Here is a 20,513-nt window from a genome sequence, read left to right as displayed (position 1 = left end):
CTTACCCCATTCATTCATTTGTTATAAATATGGACTCATGGCTTCTTTTCTTTAAATTCAGTGTGTTATAATCCCTTACTATCATTCATTTTGATGCTCGGATCGTCCTAGACTTGGCCTAACTGCACTGACCCCTAGCATGTGGGGAGAAATACCTAATCCCAGGAGTAAGAAATATTTTTAGTACATTCACAGTGCTTCTGAAATTTTAATTGCATATGAATCACCTGGGGCCCCAGATTCTGCATTCCTAACAAGCTCCCTGGTGGTGCTGATGCTGGCGGTCTGTGGACCACAGTTGAAGGAGCAAAGGTGTAAGGGTTTGTAGGCTGATCTGGAAGACTTAAAACTGTCTTGCTCTCCCTGTTTTACCACGAAAAATTCCCCTCATTAACATGGAAGAGACAGATTTTTTTTTTTAACAATTTAGTGACATTTTTTCTTTTTCAATTAATTTTTATTGGAGTATAGTTGATTTACAATGTTGTGTTAGTTTCTGCTGTACAGCAAAGTGAATCAGTTATACATATACATATATCTACTCTTTTTTAGATTCTTTTCCTATATAGGTCATTACAGAGTATTGAGTAGAGTTTCCTGTGCTATACAGTAGCTTCTTATTAGTTATCTATTTTATATATAGTAGTGTGTATATGTCAAATCATCAAAAAATCTACAAACAATAAATGCTGGTGAGGGTGTGGAGAAAAGGGAACCTTCTTGCACTGTTGGTGGGAATGTAAATTGATACAGCCACTATGGAGAACAGTATGGAGGTTCCTTAACAAACTAAAAATAGGAATCACAAGAGCAGTGGCGCTTTCTGGCAGAGAAGGGGGCTCTGATAGCAGGTAGATTCCTTGCAATAAGGGGAAGAGGGCCTAGCCATTCCTGGGCATATATCCAGAGAAACCCATAATTCGAAAAGGTACATGCACCCCAATGTCCATTGCAGCACTATTTACGATAGCCAGAACATGGAAGCAACCTAAATGTCCATCAACAGAGGAATGGATAAAGAAGATGTGGTACATAGATACAATGGAATATTACTCAGCCATAAAAAGAACGAACTAATGCCATTTGCAACAGCATAGATGAACTTAGAGATTATCATACTGAGTGAAGTAAGTCAGAGAAAGGCAAGTATCGTTTGATATCACTTATATGTGGAATCTAAAAAAATGGTATAAATGAACCTCTTTACGAAACAGAAATAGGGTCACAGTTGTAGAGCCTGATCTTTTGAAGAGTGTATGAGCTCTGGTAGGCATGGGGGAGAGAAGAGCCATGCCTCTGCTACTTGATTCCCAGAAATCATGATGATGAGGAAAGCTGTATTCCTCTCACTCATCTTATTTTTGCATTTCTCTAGAAATCCTGACCTTCCAGGGAGCTGGCTTCAGCTGATTCCTGGGATCAGGAGAAATAGTGACAACCTCAGTGGAGGGTGTCCCTACTGGTATTCTCCATTAGTCAGATGGAACTTTATTAATACCAAGGGGAGATAGGTAGTTTCAACTCTCCTCATCAAAAAATAAATGTTCATTTTCTTCCCCCGCCTTTTTTTTCTGTTGGAGTTATGAGCTTCTTGTCATTGGTAGATTTCAGTGGCCTTTAGTCAAATAATTTCCTTTTTCCCATTAAAAGCTATTTCTAGACAGATGATTGTTTGCACCTTGGCCATCTGCGGTTTGTGACCACTACATTCATAAAAATTCCAAATCTATGTGGTATTTTGTACTGCTTAGTCATCTTGTATAATCTATTTACATTTTTATCAGTAATCTTTTTTTTCTAACATCTGGCCTCTAACTTTCATATTTCCCCTACTTTATCCTATTGAAAATTGATGGTGTCTTCCTTATAGAAGCAGACTTTACAAGTGTGGGAATTCCTCTATGGTGGTCTTAGAGGATGCATGACAAATCAGAGGACACCTAATCTTATTGGCTGAATGTTTGTGTCCTCCAACATTCCCGTCGTGAAATCATGTCTCCCCACCCCCAATATGATGGTGTTAAAAGGTGGGCCTTTGGGAGAAAATTAAGATTAGGTTAAGTCCTAAGGATGGATCCCTCATGAGTGGATTAGTGCCTTTATAAGAATCATGAGAGATGGGACTTCCCAGGTGGTCCAGTGGTTAGGGCTCTGGGCTTCCACTGCAGGGGGCATGGGTTCAAACCCTGATCGAGGAACCAAGACCCCATATGCCTTGCAGTGCAGCCAAAGAATCACGAGAGAGCTTGCTTCCTCTACTCTGCTCTTCGCATGTGTGAGGATACAACCGTGGTCGGCCACCTGCAAACCAGAAGAGGGCTCTCTCCAGCACCCAACCATGGCGCCACCCTGATCTCAGACTTCCAGCCTCCAGAACTGTGAGAAATGTTTCTGTTGTTTATAAGCCGTTCCAGTTTATGGTATTTTGTTCTAGCAGCCTGAACTAAGACACCTGCTATTATCAAGTTATAGTCATCCTCATTTAGCAGGTACTGATCAGGCTTGGGGAGTGAGTGAGTGTGGAACCAATGTGCACATGCCAGCTCATTTAACAGAGTTCAGAAGATTTCCAAAATGAGTGTTTGTTTTTGTTTGTTTGAATCTCTACCATTTGTATTTTCCGCTGTTTCTCACATTTAAGGAGACAGGTGATAATAGTAGTAGACTTCAGAAAAGCTTGGGTACTTTATGAATGGTTTACAACTTCGTACATCCCAGGGCTCTCCCTTAGCTTACCCTTCTTTCTGGGAGGCTGGCCCCCACCTCTCTGCTGAGGGGTGCTAGGCCCTCTTCCCCTTATTGCAAGGAATCTACCTGCTATCAGAGCCCCCTTCTCTGCCAGAAAGCGCCACTGCTCTTGTGATTCCTCCCATGGTCACAGCACATATTTGTGTGCTCCTTGAACTGTGCGGAGTTAGTAGGGATTTTACTCTCCCTCTTTGAGTAATGTGTGTATTACAGAAGGCTATTTAATATAGCCACACTATGAAAACATTACATCTAAAAGCTAACCTGGCAATCTCCTAGTAAGATATATCAACAAGCAGATACCCTTAAGTGTTCTTTGTTAGAGTATGCCACCTGAAGGTTTCTAATATCAAGCTGTATAATTGGCTTAGCCCAGTAAGACATGGTTGTCCCACAGAGGTTCAGTGGTTGCCATAGAAGCATGGGGCCAGCAGAACCTGCAGTCTGTGCGGTCTGCTGTTAGGGTGCTCAGGGGCTTGGCCGTGGCTGGGTGCCCAGGCCCTGGGGGAAGCAGAAAGGCTATCCTAGTGCCACGTGCTAGACACCTGGTACCGCTTAGACCACACCTGCTTTCTGCTGTTTGCTCCCTCTCTTTCCCTCTCCTGTGAGTTACTCTTTAAAAAAAAGCACGGAAAATCAGAAATGCTTCAGATTCTGACCCATATCTCTGTGTATCTTTGTAACTTCTCAAAACTGTGTTTGCATTCTGATGATACTCAGAGTGCAGGTTTCACCTCGTTCAAATGTAAAAAGCATAAATGGCTCATTCTGACCCTGAAAAATTCTCAGGTGAGCTGCTTCACCAAAACCTCTGTAGGACTATGACAGCATCCTTCACAGTGCCCCAAACAGTGTTTAACGTGGAGGTACTAGGAAGAGTTTGTTAAATAAATGATCCAGAGCAAAAAAGAACGGCAACTGGGTGCATTTTATCTTCATTTTCCTTCTTATCAGCCTTTTCAAAACATCATTTTGATTCCAACAAACTGGGATCCCTCGTTCTCTTTCCAGTGCTGTGTTTGAACACGGCTCGAGTGTCAGTCCCTGGCTGTTTACACTCTCACATATGCATAGAGTCGTGCTATCTAAACACAGAAATGCCTTCTTAGTTGGCATGATCAGCTGGGGAAATCGGTTATTCAGTTGAAGAATACTCTGGAAGTTATGTGCACCTTTACGTGTGCCCCAGAAGTCTTGAGATGATTTCCCAGGTGTTTCATGACAGTGTGCTGCATTATTTTACTCAGTGTATTGCCGTGAGGTTGTTATAAAATCAGCAGCATGTATTGAGCATCTGCTCGGTTCACGAACCTATGCTGGGTCCTGTCTGTCCCTGCCTCCAGGGTGTTTTCCCACCTGACCTGGTAGACCGCATAAACACCAAACCTCAGTACTCATCCTAAACTCGTTAAAACATCAGGTGCACGGGTCTCTAGCAGTTCTCAGAAAAGAGAGACTCAAATGAGGTGGGAAGGCTGGAAGAAGGAACAATTTGAGAAGATGTAGAATTGTAGTTGGCCTTCCTGGATGGTGAGGAGGAGGAAATAGAGCATCCCATCTGGTGGGGAGCGGTGTAAATAAGCCCAGGTTAGAGGTTGGTGTTCACATTGTGTTTGCGGGACAGTGAGAAGCTCACTGCAGCTGTGGAGAGGAGGTGCTGTGTTGGAGAGAGTGGAGCTAGGGTGATGAAGGTTGTCTGGTTCCAGGCTCCAGAGGTGCTGGGCTTATGCAGAGCAAAGTGGTCTGGAAGGTGGTCCAGCAGCACCAGAGCACTCCTGGAACTGCCCTGCTGGGTTCCACGCCTCCTCCATCCATCGTGAGCTGTGTGGTCCTAGTTGTCATGCAAACTCTCTGTGCCATGATTTCATTTGTTAGATGAGGACATTGCTGGGTACTTGGCAGAGCTCACTACTTTATTTGTTGTTGACCAAGGGAGAGAAGCAGTGGCTTTAGAAAGCTGACTCTGACCTGCAGGATAGGTTGAGTGAAGCTTGAGGAGGGTTCGTGGGGCTGCCTTTTGCCTAGATGGCATCTGAGATAGGATTTCAAAGGTGTCACCGAATTCCAGCCTTTATGTACAAGAAGGAACAGGAAAGCATAGAGGATGACGTGTTGAGTGAGGCCATTCCGTTCCCACCACATCTCCATTTCACAGATTTTTAGGAATGATCATGCTTGACAGTCATTCAGGAACGATTTGGTCAGAGTAATTGGCAGTGCCCCTTAATGACCACAGGGAACTCTTAGGCTGGTTGGTTAGAGGAAATGAATTATTGGGCCAGAAGTAACTGGAAGTTTATTTGCTTTTTATTTTGTACCCACTTGGTTAATATTTTGTACTGTGTACCTAGAGGCTGCTGTGCAGACAGGGATGAGATAGAGAGCTGAATCTGAATAACTCAAAGTGGAAAATAACTATGAATATCCCTACAAGGATTGTAGTGTCTAACTACGGTTAACTCATGCATGCCACTTCTCTCTGTCTGTTGTCTTTACACTTTGGGTGGGTAAGAAAATGGAAGGCACCTTCTTATATAAAAACAAGAATTCTGTTTCATGCCTTTTCTTGAAGCTTTTCTTTCTTTTAACTATAAAACCTTTAGCTGAAAGTAAGTTGAATTCATCATTGTACTAGGAAGTTTGCATTTTTACTAAGCTTGGTGTCATCCGTCTTTGTAAAGATATAAGTTGCACTTCAGTCCTGTCTTCATGGTAGAAACTGTATGAGAAAACTTACAGCGTGAGCATTATACTACATGAAGAAACAGCATCTTCAAAGGATAACACTACAAAACACTCACATTTTTGTTTATCACAGTAAGTTTTACTTCCTAAGTGCTACTTGTCTATATTTTGATTCTGAATATTATAGATGTTACCATATGTGGTATAGAGTGTTCTTATGTGCAGTTTAAATGGTTTCCAGAGTCAAGGTTTACAAATGCTAGTAGTTCTGATATATTGCTCCAAACATAATGCCAGGCATTGACGGGCATCATCAGCTGTTAGTCTTGATACTTGTCTCTTATAAAGCGTAAAAGAGATAATCAGTTAAAAGTGAGTGTGACTCTAGGGCTTCCCTGGTGGCGCAGTGGTTGAGAGTCCGCCTGCCGATGCAGGAGACGCGGGTTCGTGCCCCGGTCCAGGAAGATCCCACATGCCGCGGAGTGGCTGGGCCCGTGAGCCATGGCCGCTGAGCCTGCGCGTCCGGAGCCTGTGCTCCACAACGGGAGAGGCCACAACAGTGAGAGGCCCGCGTACCGCAAAAATTAAAAAAATTTAAAAAATTTTTAAAAAGTGAGTGTGACTCTAATATTCGAAGAAATACATCTCTCTAGTTCTTAGCCCATGTAGTCTTTAAAATATACCATGCATATGTGTGTGTACATGTGTGTTTGTGTATATATGTATCAAGTATCTCTGTAACTGTTCTGTTGTATGTAGCACAAATTAATTCTATGCCAGATATTGTAAATATCATGTGAACTGATCAAAAAGAATATCTAGAATTAAGTGCAGTATAAATTGATTTTAAAACAACCATATTCTGGCTTGTACACTTGGGAAAATTACATTAATGTGAATGGGGATTCACTACTCCTCCCTTGCTTTTCAGTTCAGTTGACCCCTTTCCTTCTTTGTCTTCCTCAGACCCTAATGTAATCACCCTTAGCTTTCTCTCAGCCTCCATTCCTATACCCCATGTGTCTCCACACGTGTTAGCCTTTTGTTCAGTCCGTTCATCCGTTTGTCAATCATGGCTGTCTGCAAATCAGTACTACTCGAAATATGGTAACCAATTCAAATGGATTCTCAGTGCTGGGTTTTTTGTTTCTTTGTTTGTTTTTAAATCCTTCTATATGTGCCTGGACAAATTCTCTCTCATTTCCTGTAGCCATGATCCTAAATTTGATTAGTGTCCTTGAATTCTTTAACCCAGTGGTAGCTGAGTTGTAGTCCCTTCTGGTGGAAACATCCCTGGAGAGAGTTTCCCTCCCCTGCAACGTGCAGTTCTGGTGCTGCTGCTGCAGTCTCTGCTGCTGTCGTTATGTGGCCGTCTTCTCTCTGCGCATCTGTGTCTTCACATGATGTTCTCCCTATTTGTCTGTCTCCTATTCTTATAAGTACGCTAGTCCTCTTTTTTTTTTTTTTTTTGCGGTACACGGGCCTCTCACTGTCGTGGCCTCTCCCATTGAGGAGCACAGGCTCCAGACGCGCAGGCTCAGCGGCCATGGCTCACGGGCCCAGCCGCTTCGCGGCATGTGGGATCTTCCCGGACCGGGGCATGAACCCGTGTCCCCTGCATCGGCAGGCGGACTCTCAGCCACTGCACCACCAGGGAAGCCTATACGCTAGTCCTCTTAAAGTAAGAGCCCAACTACTCTAGTACGACCTCATTGTAACTTATACCTTCAAAGACCTTTTCTCCAAATAAAGTCACATTCACAGGTTTCAGGGGTTAAGACTTTTATATATATCTTTTGGGGGCACACAGTTCAACCCATAATAGGCATTTAGAAGAAATCTGTGCGGATGTTTATTTAACATGTAATATTTAATCTTTAATGTGGCAATTTAAAACAATGACGTTAATGAATAAAGTACAGAAGTATGAAGTGTTCACGTTGTTGTTGAGTATGGGTATTATAAATGTCAACTTTTAACAGTTAGATTCTATTTATTCAGTTTTATTAATGACTAGTGTTTATTGTTGGATACTTCTAAAGTGAATTAACTCATATGACATAAAGGCTTCATACAAGCATTCATGCCAATGCTAATAAATTCAGTTTCTAACTACATAAATTCTTTCCTTTTCCAGTAGAAATGAGTACTTCACCTAAAACTTCAGGCTTCATTGGTAAAGAGCGTTAAAGAACAAATTGTTCAGGAAATACTGTAAAGGAAATGGTGGTCGTCTAATTTATAATCATCAAATTCCAGTTAACTTCCCTGTCAGTATTTGTGATAAGTATCATCCTTCTTAAATTTTAGGAAGTGAAATATCATTGTAAGTTGTTCAAATCAACAACAATTCTTGACAAAACTTACCTTTTAAAAGCATAAATGAATACATGTAATTACTTCTCTTCCTTGGACTTTTCTGCAGTGTTCTTAATTTAGTAAATTAAAAATGCCAGTATTTACATGATCTAATGTCAAAGCCTCTCCTTTTGTAATTCAGCAATATAGTAGTGAATAGTCCTCAGTCTTGATGACTTGAGTGAAAAGTACTTTGAAACTCTTTTCCTCTGTGCACAGATCCTTCTTGATTTACATGTAACAGTCATCCAAAAAGCTAGAAGGGGCGACTATCATTAGTACTTGGGCTGTGTAAATTTCTTCTGTAGAAATGGAAGCATCCCTCCTTGTCCCTAGGCTATGAGGCCAGATCTAGTTCCCAGAGACTCAGTATTCTTATTTCAAATGTGCTCTCTCTTGTTGCAGCTGTTGTCCTTCAAAGGGCAAAGGAGATGGGAAGGTGAACGCTCACCTCCCTGTCCTTCAGGGCTTCTTCTGAGACCAGGGTCCAGGCTGCAGTGAGGCTGAAGATGACATGTACACACACTCCAGCATGGCTTCCCCGGGTCAGGCCAGCTTGCAGCACTGTCCATCAGTATGTAAGCAGAAAGCTTACCCCTCGAAGCCCTGTGTTTTCTCTCAGGTCAGCACTCTAGAATCCCAGGTAGAATGGGGAAGTACTTCTTTAAATGCCACTAGGATGATTTGGTGTTTTGAAGTCAGAGGTGGGAGACTAAGCCTGCTCTTTGGCAAACAGGAGAGAATGTTTTTGTTTAATATTCCTTTTCCTTTTGTTGGTAAACTTTCTGCATCGTGACTTAGGAGAAATATCAGATTATGCAGACCTTTACAAAGAGGAATAAAAGATTGTTTCTAACTCTCCTAGCTGTTTGATGATGACGATAGTGATGAGGATGACCCCCTTCTCATAGTTAAGCCACTATATCCTACTCATTGCCTGGAAAATAGAAATCTTAAAGTTAGTTTAAATTGTTGCACTAAAAACATTTTGGTTTGAGACGGTCGTCAGAAGCTTATTGCCACTACAGAAGTTTTCAACCCTGGGATATAGGGAAGTTTTTAATTGCTGTCATCTATGCATGTTCACAGAGATATTCTCTAGGTCAGGAGCTGGCAAAATACAGCCCAAGGGCCAAATCTTGCTCACTGCCTGTTTCTTAAATAAAGTTTTATTGGAAAATAGCTAGCTACATCCATTTGTTTACATACTGTCTTTGGCAGCCTTTGCCCTATGTGGTCAGAGTTGCATGGTTGAGACAGATATCATATGGCCCACAAGGACTAAAACATTCCTACCTGACTCATTACAGATGCAGTTCACTCTAGGTAATGCTCCCAAATTGTACAACCATATGATTGAGGATTTTCAAGGCCCATTAGAGATGATGTATCCCAAGTCTAAAGCATTTTTATACATGGGCAGATCAGGGCTCGTGAAGTGACTTGCAAGGGTCTTACTGTTTGCTGGTGATTTCTTTTTCCTTTTTTAAAAAAGGAAGACCTTTTATCCCAGAACTTTTTAAAAATTGTGATAAAATAAGCATAACACAAATTTTACCATTTAACCATTTTTAAGTGTACAGTTCTGTGGCATTAAGTACATTCATATTGTTGTACTGCCATCACCACCATCAAGCTCCAGAACTTTTTCATCTTCCCGAACAGAAACTCTGTACCCATTAAACAATAACTTTTCATTCCCATCGCTGCCCCCCACCAGCCCCAAGCCCCTGGCAACTCCCATTCTATTTTCTGTTTCTATGAATTTGACTACTCTAAGTACCTCCTATAAGTGGAAAAATACGATATTCATCCTTTGTGACTAGCTTATCCATAACTTTTTAATTGAAGGAACTATGCTTTACAGAAACAGGAAAATCCTAGCCTTCTCCCTGATTGACTCACCACTTGTCTTGGGCCAGGGTAAGCTGATCAACTTTTCTTAATATCCGAGACTATACCCAGGTCACTCAGTTGAAGTTTTAAATGTTCATAAAACTCTACACTGCTGTGTACATCCTGTTTCTTGACTTCATCTTGATGAGTAATTTAAGCCATGATTTTCATATTTTACACACTTACCACTTAGAGAGTAATCTTTTAAAATTCTTAGAGGAGGAGGAAGGGTACCTGGCAGGAAAGTTAGGTGACTGTTACCTCCATGTACATCCTAAAAGCAGATAAATTGTATGAAGGCATTTGTTATAAGTATTTGTTTCTCATCAGGCCTTAAATTATGTCCTATGTTTTCATTGTTTTGTCTAGGTATGAAATTCTTAAAATTAACTCAGCAAGCATTTGTTAGCTTACTATGTACAAAGTGCATTACTTATAGTGCCTCATATAATCCTCATAAAAATTCCTCTGAGGTATGTACTTTTAATTATATCCATTTAAGCAGTGAGAAAACTGAGGCAGGAAACAGTTCTTTGCCCTAGAACACAGAGTAGTACGAGATTGTACCAGAATTTGAACATGGGCAGTTGGCTGCGAAGTCAGAATTCGTTTATTTGCTTATACATTCCTTCATTCAACACATATTTAATGAGAGCCTATTATGTTTTAGACTTACTTTGGCCACGCCGTGCGGCCTGTGGGATCTTAACTCCGACCAGGGATCCAACCCACGTCCCCTGCAGTGGAAGTGCAGACCACCAGGGAAGTCCCATATTATGTTCTAGACTTGATTCAAGGGATACAGCAGTAATGATAAAGTCCTGGCCCTCATGGGGTGTATGCTCTGTTAACTGTTTTCTATACAGCCATCTTGTATTCTCATTCATCATCTAATCCAAGACGCTTTGATACTGGTGCTTTTTTCAGCTTCTCTTCAAGAAGGTATCAAGGGCTTCCCTGGTGGCGCAGTGGTTGAGAGTCCGCCTGCCAATGCAGGGGACATGGGTTTCTGCCCCGGTCTGGGAGGATCCCACATGCCGCGGAGCGGCTGGGCCTGTGAGCCATGGCCGCTGAGCCTGCGCGTCCGGAGCCTGTGCTCCGCAACGGGAGAGGCCACAATAGTGAGAGGCCCGCATACCGCAAAAAAAAAAAAAACAAAAACGAGGTTCTCTTGACTCTGGGTACAGTGTCCTTTCTTCTAAACCACAGCTACCTGTAAAGTTAGGACTTTTTCAATTCGTGTGCCTGCTTTTCTCTGATAGTTGAATGTCGATGTCACTAAGTTTCTATATTGCACTTGCCCCAATTGAATTTCATATCTTTTTTTTTTGATAGAACATTTTTTTCCTAATTTTTCTGTAGTCACTTCTAACTTAGAATCATCTACATTCAGATTTGATGGAATATTCTAAGTTTCTGCATGTGTGCATTTATGATCTTCAGGGATTTAATCTGACCTCTCAAAATAACAGTTGTGGCTCTGTGCTGATGTTTTAAACTATGGTAGCCCTGATGGAGTAAATCCAGTCTTTCCTTATAGTCTGTGCCTATTTTAGTTCCATTCTCTGTTCTTCCAGTATAAGTGGAACTTGCCCCAGACAACTGTTGACATCACAGTGAGGAAACTACAGCTAGTTTTTTCTACCTCTCAAGGGAGAAAAGAAAATTTGGTTGGTTTGTCCCTTTAGCGTAATGTATCTAAAGCACTTTAAAATATTTATTAAGCTAGTTGCACAGTCTTTAGCAGACTAATCTTGTCTCTATTCCTAATGCTATTTATCTGTTCTCACTTTTAGTAATTTGACTTCTCATTTTTTCTCTGGCTTTCTCATTTATTTTTCATATCCATAGCTTTTGGTACTTTGCCTTGCTGTCTTTGTAACTGGCAGAATCTTAAGCATGCAGGGCTAGTTTCTTGACCACCCATAGTACTTCTTTCAACTGGAGTTTTTGTCATTTGATTCTCTTTCATTTGACACTTTTTTAATAAATTTGGTGTACTGCTCCATAATTGTTTTTTGTGGATAAGTCTCTACTCCCTGGTGTGATTTTAATTAGTAGTCCTGGAGGGCAGGGATTAACGTATCCTTTGTAAGGATCCCTCCAAGAAGAAATCCCCCCCAAAATACACAGAATGTCTTAGAGTGTGTGCAGTTATTCAGTCAATATTTATTTGAATGATTACTGTTTGCCATCCACTCTGCTAGGCATGCACAGTCAAGTGATGGATTCACTGGGCTTATGTGCTACCAGTTGGTTCAGACAAGTTAACCAGGTAATACAAGACAGTGTAACGTGGGACTTGAGAGAAGAAGGATGAGTTGCGTGCTCTCTCTCTCTCTCTCTCTCTCTCTCTCTGTGTATATATATACACACACACACACACGGCACTATATGTGTGTGTGTGTGTGTGTGTGTGTGTGTGTATATATATATATATATATATATATATATATAGTGTATGTACATCAAGGAGGCGCCTCATCTACTTTGAGGTTTCTGAGAATGTGGCCTTTGAGATCATCAGATACCCAAAGAATAAATAAGGGTTGGGCAGATTTAGCAAGGGTGGGGGGGGGGGATTGGGATAGAATTGGGACAGGATGCTCATTTGAAAGAACAGCCATCTCTAGCGCCAGAGGGTAAAAGGGTTCATTATGACTGCAGCATGGAGTTCAATGGAGAGGCTGTAGAAGTGACAGGGATATGGGGTGGGCTTATTAAGTATTGGGGCTTTATCTTAAGAACAAGGGTTTTTTTAAGTCAGGGAGCAGCATGATCAAATTTTCAGTTAGAAAGCGTCCTCTTCTCTGGCTGTGCTGTGGAGAGTGGTTTGGCAGAGAAGAGCTGTAGGGAGACAGTCTAAGAGTTCATTGAAGTAACGGGGGTGGGTAGAAATGATGGTGATCTGAACCAGGGTAGGTTAAGCTAAAGGATTCAAGAGACATTTAGCAGAGACAGTCCTTGAGAATTACTGATTACAAGGGAGGGTTATGTTAAGAGAAAAAGACACATGGTCAAGGGTGATTGGAAGTCCTTCAGTTCTCTGTTCCTTCCCATTCCTCCATCATTGATTTTAGGCAGTCATAGATTTTGAGCTGTAATATCCATGGCCATAAAATAAATACATTCAGGCCCAGTAGGACACTTTAAATTTTAATATTTTCTAAAATCTCTGTAGGATGACTTTTAGATTACAGAGGGTAGTTTTATGTTAGAGATAGTCTATGTTAAAAGCTTAAATAGCATACTTAGGTATATAAAATAATTGACAATCATGGAAAAGTCATTTAATATTTCAGGGAAATGTAAAGATGTAACTCTTTTAAAATGTTATGCTATTAAACATCTGTTCATCGATGATGTATTTATTAGGCAAGGAAGGAATGTGAACTTTTCAGTACAGAATTACCCATCCATGGCCCAGCCTTAACTGAAATAAAACTCTAGACATAAAGTATAAAGTAATGAAAACATTTGTTAGGTACGCAGATAGCTCCAAGTAGTTCCAAGGGTTGTCAAGAGCCAATTGTGGTTTCCTGGAAGAATCTGGATCAATGATCAAATGAAACAAGCTATCACTGTGGGATTTTGCTGCTTTGATGGGAAATCACCACTGGCCAGTTCACTGCTAAGTACTCTGTAGTCGCCATTTCCCTCCCTCCCTTCATTTATTCTTCCCTCCCTTTGTTCCTTTATTTCCTTGTAAGTTAATCTTTTTCTTACCTAGCCCCTCTTAACTTCTTGGGTTTGAGAAGTTCTCTTAAGACGTGTAAATAATATGGAACTGGTACCTCTGTTTTGGTCTTGGCTTTACCAAAATGAACTCTGTGATTATGAATTTGTCACTTCTCAGGATCTTGGTTTCTACATCTGTAAAATGAGACAGCTCAAGCAGGTTAGTGATAAGGGGACTCTCAGCTATGATCTTTTACCTGCCTTTTCTCTTTCCTGGTCCTGTATATCTAGTTGCTCCCAGGCCTTTGTTTACTTGAGGGTCCCACTGGTTTTTGAGATTTGTTATCAAAGCCACCCCCTCATACTGAGGCTTCTATGGTTTGTTCCAGTCCCCACAGTCAGAACCGAGGGACTAAGGGGTGAGCTACTGGAAAGTAGAAAGCAGTCGTAAGGGAGGAGATGCCACACAGCAGCTAAAAGTCCTATGTTTAAATCCTCAGAACTTACACGAGTCAGGAAACTGGCCCCTTCTTAACATTCCCTCTCGCCATTTTTTTTGTTATTTTTTTAACCAGACACATGTCTGAGGTTTTGTTTTTTCTTTTCTGTGTGTGCGCATTTTTTTTCTTGGAATGGGCAGGGTGGGGTGGTAGCTGAAGAGGGGAAAGGAGAAACTACTGAACACTTTACTACAAACCATGCTGCCTCAGGACACGAAGCACAGATTTTCTTACAAAGGCTGTCATTCTCTCCCCGCTTCCAGGTCCACCATTTGCAGTTTCATTATGGCAACCCCGCCTCCATGTCTATCTTCAGGTACTGCTCTGTAGCATATTTCTGACCCCTCCCTCCATTACTAATGTAAGTCCTCCTAATATCGATCTCAAGCTCATCTCCTCAGGGAATGCTGATTAACCCCACTTAGTGTTGATCACCAATAACACTTAAGCCCCCTGGACTTCATTAAGTGTTATTCTTTAAAAATACATTTAAAATAGCTTCAGATGCAAATTAGGAAAATAAGTTATAATGTATATGTTGTAGTTTATACAGTGAAATCTTCCATTACATATTTTTTTAATATCTATTTTATATATTTATTTGGTTGTGCCAGGTCCTAGATGCGGCAGGTGGGTTTCTTGGTTGCGGCATGCATGTGGGATCTAGTTCCCTGACCAGGGATCGAACCCAGGCCCCCTGCGTTGGGATCGCGGAGTCTTAACCACTGCGCCACAAGGGAAGTCCCCCATTACATAGTTTAAATATACTAGAAATAGGGTGACTTTTCACATATTGATATGTTTAGTTAGTTTCCAAGATGAAAGATCTGGAGAGGAATCCTGCAACTATAAAGTCATTTTATCGGACTTGTTTTCTTTGCTCGTTGTGATTTCCAGGACTTGCTGAAGTTGGTCCCAGCTTGGAAATTGGCATGTATACTTTTGCACAATGGTTCTTATAAGGACTATGAAAATGTGGTCATTGAAAACTGTTTCAGAAAATGTATTGCTCCTGCTATGATGTTAAAAATGGTAATTTTTAAAGGTTATGTCCACCCTACCTAAGTTTAATTATAAATTGGATGATTTTTAAAGCTGTCTTGTCTACCTCTTGGTGTATTTTAAATTTGAAATGGATCTTTGAACACTTGCACCCTGCTAGACCAGTGGTCACTGGGTTCCTTGGTTTGCCACTAGAGCCATCTCCACTCTGGTATTACTAAGGTGACTCATGTCTTTTGGAGGTAAGGCAAATACTTTGCACTAATTTCCCCCCATCCCTTCTCCATTACTGTCAGCTTCCTAGCCATCACTGCCCTCACTTCTCCAGAGGCAAAGATGATGTAATTGCAGCACCTTTTCCTCTTTCTAACACACAGGATTGAAAGTTGCCCTTGGCAGATACGCTTTGGGATGTTCTTTTGAACTTTTGTTTACTGGTGTACACCATGCTGATTTGCCTGCTATTTTAGGATTACTGGATTGCAGTCTTCTAAGCAACAAAGAACCAAGTCTAATTTATGTTTAGCAAAATACTGGTTGTAGTAGAAATTTGTAAGTTTGTGGAATGCAGTATATTAGGATTGAATGACTTTGAGGAGTCCTTTAATGTATGCTTTTGAATAAATTTTTTGCGCTTGTAGTTCTTAAAGTCCACTAGAAAGAGAACTGGGGTTGGTTGGTTGGTTGGTTTTGAACCTTGCAAGCAGTAAGAACTCTTCACCTTGCCACGAACACCCCCCACCCCCATCGTTCTCCCTTGCTTCCAGTTGTCCTTGATCCTGATCTCCAGACACCACGCCCAGTAACAAGTTCCTGAGTGGTTCTTAAATAGGGTGCAAATCAAGCGGCCTTCGTCCCCACCGCGGCCCACGTGGGGCTAGTTTGGGGAAGACGCAGCTGAGTAGACAATTTCGCAGGGTGACTCATTCTCAGCACCGACCATCGCTTGTAAACCCGCCAGGGAAAATATGCCAGACATTGTTATGATGAAAACAACTGGGAGGGGTCGGTGGTGAGGAGAAGAAGAACTGAGATAAAATTTGGTCAAATCTACCGTCGCCCTGGAAGCCGGGCGGCGAGGCGGCCGGGGAGGCCGGGGTACCTGCTAGGAGCTCGGGCGGGCGGGCGTGGCCTGCGGGCGTGGCGGCGGGGGGCGTGGAGGGGGCGGGGCCGGCCGGCGGCTCCGGCGGTTGGAAGTGGGTGGAGTTGCCCTTGGAGGCGGCACCGGCCCTGGGCCCGAGGCCCGCCGCGCCCTATCGGGCCCGAGTCGAGTGGCCCCGCGGAGCCGGCGCGCTCCCGCCTGCAGGGGGAGGGCGGACGGGGCGCGGGGACCGGCCAGGCCGCGGCAGGCGCTGTTTCTCTTTCACTTTCCTTCCTTCTGAGGCCGGCGCGCTGGCGGCGAGGAGCGGCGGTGGCGGCAGCCGCGGGGTAGGTACCCGACTGGCTGGAGAGCGGCCGAAGGGCCGGAACTCGGCCGCCCCTGCGCTCCCCGCCCAAGTTTGCGCCGGGAGCAGGAGCGGCACCTCCAAGCACCTGCCGCGGCAGGCCCCGTCTGGAGCCGGGAGAGCTCTTCGGGGGGCGGGGATGGGGGTGGCCTGCCGGGGTCTGGGGGCTTTGAGGTCGCGCCTTACGGTCGGGGGCGGAGAGGGCGGCGGGCGCACGGCCCTGGGAGAGGCGGCGCGTCCTCCCAGGCGCAGCCCCGGCCCGGCCCGAGCGGCGCGTCCGCCGGGCCCTGGCCCGCGCACCTGCCAGGCGGGCGGGGAGGCTTGTGCTGGGACCGCCTAGGGCAGTGCTACCGGGTCCTGCCGGAGGACGAGGAAAAGTTCCCTCCTGCCCCCGCCCCGTCACTGCAAGTACTTGCTTCCTTTAACCTTCTTGGTGACAGGGCTCTATGGCTTAAGATAATAATCCCACCCCGGGTCGGGACTGTGCATGTCCGGTTTCAGAGCACTTTGTCTGACTTTGGAGCTTCGTAGCAAACCTGTGAGAAAGGCAGGGCCGTTAATCCCAGTATATAGAGGAGGAGGCCGAGATCCAGGCACGGATAATAAGTGCCTTGCTGCAGGTCATACAGGGGCTCAGGACCAGAACCCAGACCCCCTGTCTGATAATTACGCTCTCTTTCTGTTACACCCTCGACACGATTTCTGAGCGGATAGGATGATTACTTGCAGAACCTATTCCGTGCATATTCTCAGTGGCGATGTGTCTGTCGATGCAAGATGGAACGATATCTTTTACCTCTCCGGTTGCTTTATATTTAACTTATGAGTTAATAGCTGAGATAGAAAAGTTTTTGTTTATAGAATTAACTTGGGAAATCCACACCTTTTTTTCATGTTGTGTCCTCTAAGAGGACACGTTTGTTGTAAGAAACCTTTAAAACTTTTTAAAGTAACCATATGGACAAGCCATCCTAGACGTTTTTGGAAAAAAAAAAGTTAAAAAAATTAATGACATTCAGTTTTTACAATGTGCTAGCTATATGTATGTTGTCTCATTTAATCGTCACAACTGTAGGAGGCTGGCATTCTTGTTTTCATTTTACAGTTTAAAAAACCGTAAGACTTAGAGACGATAAGTAACATTGCCCAGGTTATACATTTACTAAATGTGACTGGTGTCTGTTTAAGATTTTGCAGTCTAATAGAGGAGATTAAGAATGAATGTAACTGTAAATAAAAATAGAAGGAAAATGTAACAGGAGAGAAATAAGGGTAAAAAAAAACGGGGAGATTACACTGAGGATAGCTTTGGAAAAGGGTTTGAAGAATAGGTAGGCTCTAGATAGGGGAGCAGAAGAGCTCTTTGGATGGAGGGCATAGGACCTGCAGAATGGACTATGGAAAGAGCCATCCTTTCAGTTTTCCTGAGCTTTGAATGATATGTTAAGGTCAGCCTGTGGAGGGTCTTATACGACAAGCTGAGAAATTTAAAGGTTTCTCTGTTACAGAGTAAAGAGGAGACACTGACATTCTTTGAGAAGAGGATCCAAATGTGATAGAATAAACTTGGTAGAACATAAGTTGGGCTGCAGGTGGAGAGGTAATATTTGAGTAGGATGGCTGTGGATGGAATGGAAAAGGACATCCATTTGATTTGATTACCGACTAGGTGTGGAGTACAGAATGGAAATAGGGAGCATTTTGATAGGGAGGATAATGGCTTCAATTTTGAATCTTTTAGCTTGTGTTGGCAGGAACTCCTAATAGAGCAGTCAAGCAGATAGTTAAAATGCATTACTCAAGAGGTAAAGATATCAAAACCAGAGTTAATAGCCTCAGGTGTCATTTGTATAGATATGATAGTTGAGGCCTCAGGATTGGATGAATTTGTTATTATTCTGACTTAATCATAGCAGGTTTACAAATTAATGTTACAGTGAGGGAAATGTTCCATTCACCTGTTCACCCAGTTTGGAAAAAGTAATACTTGTTGCTAATACATTGGTGTTAATACAATACGGGTAATTTGACACCTTTTTCTCTCGTCTTTTTAAAATTACTGTGGAAGAAGATATGGGAAAGCAGAACCACCAAAAGGAGTGATGACCAGCGATCTCATGAGAAGTCTGGATGTTAGTTCTCATGCCTCAGGACATCCAGTTGGGAACTCCACAGCAGCTCCTGGGATCAGACTTTCATCCACTTAATACCCCTGTTTGCCTGAACTACTAGAGCCAGTCCTAGCTAACCACGAATGGCTACCCAGAGGAAACACTTGGTGAAAGATTTCAATCCTTACATCACTTGCTATATCTGTAAAGGGTATCTGATCAAGCCAACTACAGTGACGGAATGTCTCCATACCTGTAAGTGTTCTTTATTTTGTCATCTACCTATCAGAAGTTTTGGGTTACACTTCTTCTTTTAAAACTACCACATTTTGGGGTTTTTCCTCTAGATTTTAACTTTTAAAACAATGAGTATTCTGAGAATTAACTTTGAATTTATTTTCAGAATTGAATTTCTCACTGGGATACCAGTGGTATGAATTTTTTCTTGTTTCTTTTTTAGATTGTTATAGTTCACTTTTATCTGATTTTAAAATGTTCTGAAAATCATAAGCAGTTATTGGTTAAACTATAACGGTTTTTTTTTACGTGAACTACTTCAGGTTTTCGCTTTTTAAAAATTTTACTGAAAGAATTAATATGCTCAGAGACTTTTTTAGGATCTGCATACTTTAATTCATTGTGGGTTTTTTAAAATCACTTTATTGAGGTATGGTTGACGTAAAAAAGCTGTACGTGTTTAATGTGTATAACTTGATGAGTTTAGAGATAAGTATATACACATGAAACCATCACCCACATCAATGCCATAAACCTTATCCATCACCTCCAAAAGTTTTCTCTCACCCTCGTTTATTATTATTATTATTGTGATAAGAACACAATGTAAAATCTACCCTCCTAGCAAATTTTTAAGTGTACAACACAGTATTGTTAACCGTGGGCACTATGCTGTACAGTAGATCTCTAGGACTTACTCATCTTGTATAACTGAAACTGTACCCTTTGACCAATAACCAACAGCCTCAGCATCCCCTGGGAACTTGTTAGAAATGCAGATTATCAGGACTCCCCCCAGAATTACAGAAGCGCTCTGGGAGTAGGCCCAGACATCTGTGTTTAACAATCCCTCCAGGTGATTCTGAAGCACGCACAAGCTTGAGAATCACTGTTCTAATGAATGATCATATCTGTGGAACTCCTGACAAGTTTCTTTTTCACCTGTCCTATCAGTAGAGAGACATTTTTATAGCCACTTAGGCCAGTATTTCACCTATTTTTTGTGTTTTTGCCAATATGAATTTATTTTCCTATTTCAATGAAGGTAATTCCAGTACGTTCTAGTTTAATGCCTGTTATGTGCACCAAAGTAGATACTGTATATACTTGATTTCATTTTAGCTTTACAGTAACCTTGGAGCAGTTTGGAGGGGATGTGGGGAGACAGAGAGAGTATAGAGATTATCTTCACTTGTGGGTGTGGAAGCTTAAGAGCTAAGTCACTTGCCCAGTCCCGCAGCTTATGAGTAGGAGACCTGTATTCAGCTCCAAAGGCCATGCTCTTTCTAAGATAACCTGGGACATTTTTTTAATCCCCCCTTCAGCTATTCTCCCTCTGCTTAACTTACATACTATTACACCGGTCGTTTTAAACAGGGTTGCAAAAACAGAATCACCTGTTAGTTGTTAAAATGGCAGATTTTATAAATATTTTACCACAAAAAAAAAGTCACCTAGGATGCTGTTTAAACATAAACTTTTTCACACCTCCACCTGGAGAGATTGGTGGGTGCTGTGATGAGGTCTGGACATGTGTATTTTGGCAAACCTCTCCAAGTGATGTTGATGTATACTTTTTGGAGGTATTACTGGGCCCATGCTGTTCAGTTACCAGTTAACTATGAACTGTCTTGAAATGCTCATTTACTGTTGCACTGTATCATTATCTAACTTGAACAGTTATCAGTTAAACATCATCAAACAGATATTTATTGAATGCCTACCGTGTGCCAGGCACCATTCTAGGCACAGAGAATAGCAGCAGTGAACAAGGTAGTCAAAAATCTCTGCTCTCAAGAAAGGGGAAAACCAATAATAAACATATGCCACGTTAGATTGTGTTAAATGCTATG

At 42.3% G+C, this 20,513-nt stretch overlaps 1 protein-coding gene across 3 annotated transcripts in view; it reads left to right on the top strand.

Annotated features, from left to right (window-relative positions):
* The window catches only part of PCGF5 (polycomb group ring finger 5), a 114,215-nt gene that overhangs the window by 32,749 nt on the left and 60,953 nt on the right, over nucleotides 1-20,513 (top strand). For all 3 annotated transcript variants that reach the window (XM_082854402.1, XM_082854403.1, XM_082854401.1), the window contains exon 2: nucleotides 18,384-18,678. In XM_082854402.1, the coding sequence (XP_082710528.1) occupies nucleotides 18,567-18,678 (112 nt within the window). In that variant the 5' untranslated portion in view covers nucleotides 18,384-18,566. The remainder of the gene's footprint in view (nucleotides 1-18,383; nucleotides 18,679-20,513) is intronic.

Source organism: Leucopleurus acutus, assembly GCF_964270905.1.
Source record: "Leucopleurus acutus genome assembly, chromosome: 14".
NCBI classification, from domain to species: domain Eukaryota; kingdom Metazoa; phylum Chordata; class Mammalia; order Artiodactyla; family Delphinidae; genus Leucopleurus; species Leucopleurus acutus.
Note: the sequence above shows the minus strand (reverse complement) of the source record. Positions and strands in the feature narration are given on the sequence as shown.